This window comes from Marmota marmota, unplaced genomic scaffold (genome assembly GCF_001458135.2).
Source record: "Marmota marmota marmota unplaced genomic scaffold, marMar, whole genome shotgun sequence".
NCBI lineage: Eukaryota > Metazoa > Chordata > Mammalia > Rodentia > Sciuridae > Marmota > Marmota marmota.
The window spans coordinates 57,787,726-57,790,662 of record NW_025999900.1 but is presented as its reverse complement, the minus strand read 5'-3'; the positions used below and the strand labels follow the sequence as shown (position 1 = coordinate 57,790,662).

Sequence of the window (2,937 nt, the reverse complement as noted above, 5' to 3'; positions counted from 1 at the left end):
CGGACAGAAGGGCAGAGGCCGGGCGGTTCGGCATCCACTGCCGGCGGCCGGCGCGCCTCCCGAGCATCCGTCAGAACAGAGCACGCCCGCACTCCTGCTCCCGGTCGGGAGCGGGCCTAGCGTCCCGCCCCCTGCAGACGGCGCAGGCATCGCTGTAGATAACGGTGAGGGCAGGTGGGATGGCGAGCCGCTTCACTGACCCAGAGGGGCGGGAGAGGGGAGGGGCTGCTTGCAGCAGAGCGCGGCGGCGGGCTCACGGGGACCTGCACTTGCGCCCCAGACGCAGACACCCCTAACTGATCTGGCTCCTATCCCCGCAGGCTGCTGGACCTCGGCACGTTGACCAGACCTGCGTGGGGTACTGCGCAGGATTACTGAGAATTGCGGTGGGCACACGCGCTTCGGAAGAATTAGAACTTAAATCTGTGATTTCAGGCACGATGGCCCTGAGGCTTTTAGAAGACTGGTGCAGGGGGATGGATATGAACCCTCGGAAAGCGCTATTGATTACCGGCATCCCCCAGACCTGTGGTGTGGCCGAAATCGAGGAGGCTCTACGGGCTGGTCTGGCTCCTTTGGGGGAGTACAGACTGCTTGGGAGGATGTTCAGAAGGGATGAGAACAGGAACGTAGCCTTAATAGGCCTTACTGAGGAGACAAGTCATGATATGGTCCCTAAGGAGATACCAGGGAGAGGGGGTGTGTGGAGAGTGATCTTTAAGCCGCCAGAACCGGATAATGAATTTTTAAGGAAATTAAATGAGTTTTTAGAAGAAGAGGGCATGACAGTGGGTGAGTTGACCAGAGTTCTTGGGTGTGGACATAACCCTTTTGACCAGGGTATGATCCCTGAAATGCAGGCACCTATGTTGACACAGGCATTAGATGAGGCTCTTCAGCCTGCCCTCCAATACCTAAATTATAAAAAATTGAGACTGTTCTCAGGCAGGGATCCTCCAGAACCAGGGGAAGAAGAATTTGGATCATGGCTGTTTCATACTACTCAGATGATGAAGACATGGCAGGTGTCTGATACAGAAAAAAGAAGGCGATTGATAGAGAGCCTTCGTGGCCCAGCATTTGATATTATTCGTATCCTCAAGATAAATAATCCTTTAATTAAAGCCCATGAATGCCTTCAGGCTCTTGAAACAGTATTTGGGGTTACTGATAATCCTAGGGAATTGCAGGTCAAATATCTAAACACTTACCAGAAGGATAAAGAAAAGTTGTCTGCTTATGTACTAAGGCTAGAGCCTTTATTACAGAAACTGGTACAGAGAGGAGCAATAGAGAAGGGTGATGTGAATCAGGCCCGCCTAGAGCAAATCATCGCCGGGGCGATTCACAGAACAGTTCACAGACAGCTTGATCTGCCAGAGGATGGTCCAGCTCCAGGCTTACTGCAGTTACTGGCACTGATAAAGGATAAGGAGGCAGCTGAGGAGGAGGCAGCCTTTCTCCAGAGGGGGTTAGAAGGGCATTTCACCTGAATCCCAGGAGAGCAGAGGAATGTCTGGCAATAAGCAGAGCATGGAGGTAGATGAGTCCACGTACTCCAGTGATAGACACTAACCAATCCCCACCTTGGCTGTCAAGTAACTCATTCTGTTCTCAGTGTAAACCATTTGTCATTTCCATGCCTATTTAATATCCCTTAAATGTGTCACCCCTGTGATTTTTATTGTCATGTAAATTGTACAAAAGGTCTATCTTGTGTACAGTGCTGAGAGGCGGCATATGCAAACCAGATCTCACTGAGAGTTCTGCTTGTTTGGTAGCAGGTGCAAGTGTAGCATGTCACATGTGTGCCCTCAGTAGTTTTTAGGTGTGTATATTGCCCTGCTTGATAAAAGAGGAGCATTGGTTGAGCTCCTTTTAACAAAGAGCTATGGTTAAGATATTAAGTTATTTTCTGTGCAAATCACAAATCATTGATTCTGTGCAATCAAAAGGCAGAGCTGAATGCTGAGGTTGATAAGTCTGCAACAGCCATCTTTAATGCCAGATTTCTGATATGTGTCATCAAAGCATCAATTGTTCTGAATATTGTTTTCATGATTGTTATAAAAGTATAGGTGTGAAAATATAAAGGAATGCTAATAAAATGTCTTTAATCTTTTTTCTTTACATTAAGGTTCTAAAAGAGATCTCATGTGAACCAACTGTTCATAAAGTATGAATTTGAAAACCACAGACTTAGTTATGCAAACCTAATTCTTTGAACTCTTTCCTGTTGGTGCCCAGGGGGTAGGACATCTTTTTCTAAGTGAGATTCCCAGAGTAATCTTCTAAAGCCATAAAACAATGGAATGAAACAAGACTGCACACATAGGACAAGTATAGATCCAGAGACTTCAGTGTATTGAATTTGGAGGGAGAAAGGAAAGAAACAGCATACCTTTTCCTGGCAGACTGGACTAAAAGCTTTTCCATGTATTTTCTCATGTAATCCTTTTAAAACTCCTGCAGTATGGACCTGGGGCTAGAGCTAAGTGGTAGAGTGCTGGCCTGGTATGTATGAGGCCCTACCTTTGATCCCAAGGACCACACATCACATGTACAAATCCTGCAACATAGGGAAACTCAGTTTTGGACTGTGGAAATGAACACAGGGAGGAAGAAAAGTTTGCCTGAGTTGAAACAACTAGTCTGTGTCTGGGCCAGACTTCTGTTCTGTCTTACTACAGGACCCAAATTCTTTCCACTGCCAAGAAAGAAGCAATCCTAAGGGTGTCTACCACAGCCACACAAAGGAAGTAGGGCAGGTATTGTTGGCCACACTTGACACATGTACCTCTTATATGCATTGAAGAGGAGTACAGTACTCAATCACAATCCAAGTTCCCATAAGTTCCTTTCTGTAGAATGCTGAATTCTAGGTGGTATTTGAACTCTGGATAATTTGAAGGTGTAGTTCTGCTTTTGTTTATATTT

General features: G+C 46.5%; 1 protein-coding gene across 2 annotated transcripts in view; it reads left to right on the top strand.

Moving 5' to 3' along the window:
• Moap1 (modulator of apoptosis 1) overlaps positions 1 to 2,130 on the top strand; it is a 15,235-nt gene extending 13,105 nt beyond the window's left edge. Inside the window, exons 1-2 of one of the 2 annotated variants that reach the window (XM_015494976.2) lie at positions 7 to 164; positions 321 to 2,130. In XM_015494976.2, coding sequence (XP_015350462.1) covers positions 441 to 1,493 — 1,053 coding nt within the window. In that variant the 5' untranslated portion in view covers positions 7 to 164; positions 321 to 440 and the 3' untranslated portion in view covers positions 1,494 to 2,130. Of the gene's footprint in view, positions 1 to 6; positions 165 to 320 lie in introns of those variants that run through there. The other variant, XM_048799226.1, reaches the window with a different exon arrangement.
• The last annotated feature ends 807 nt before the right edge of the window (positions 2,131 to 2,937 follow it).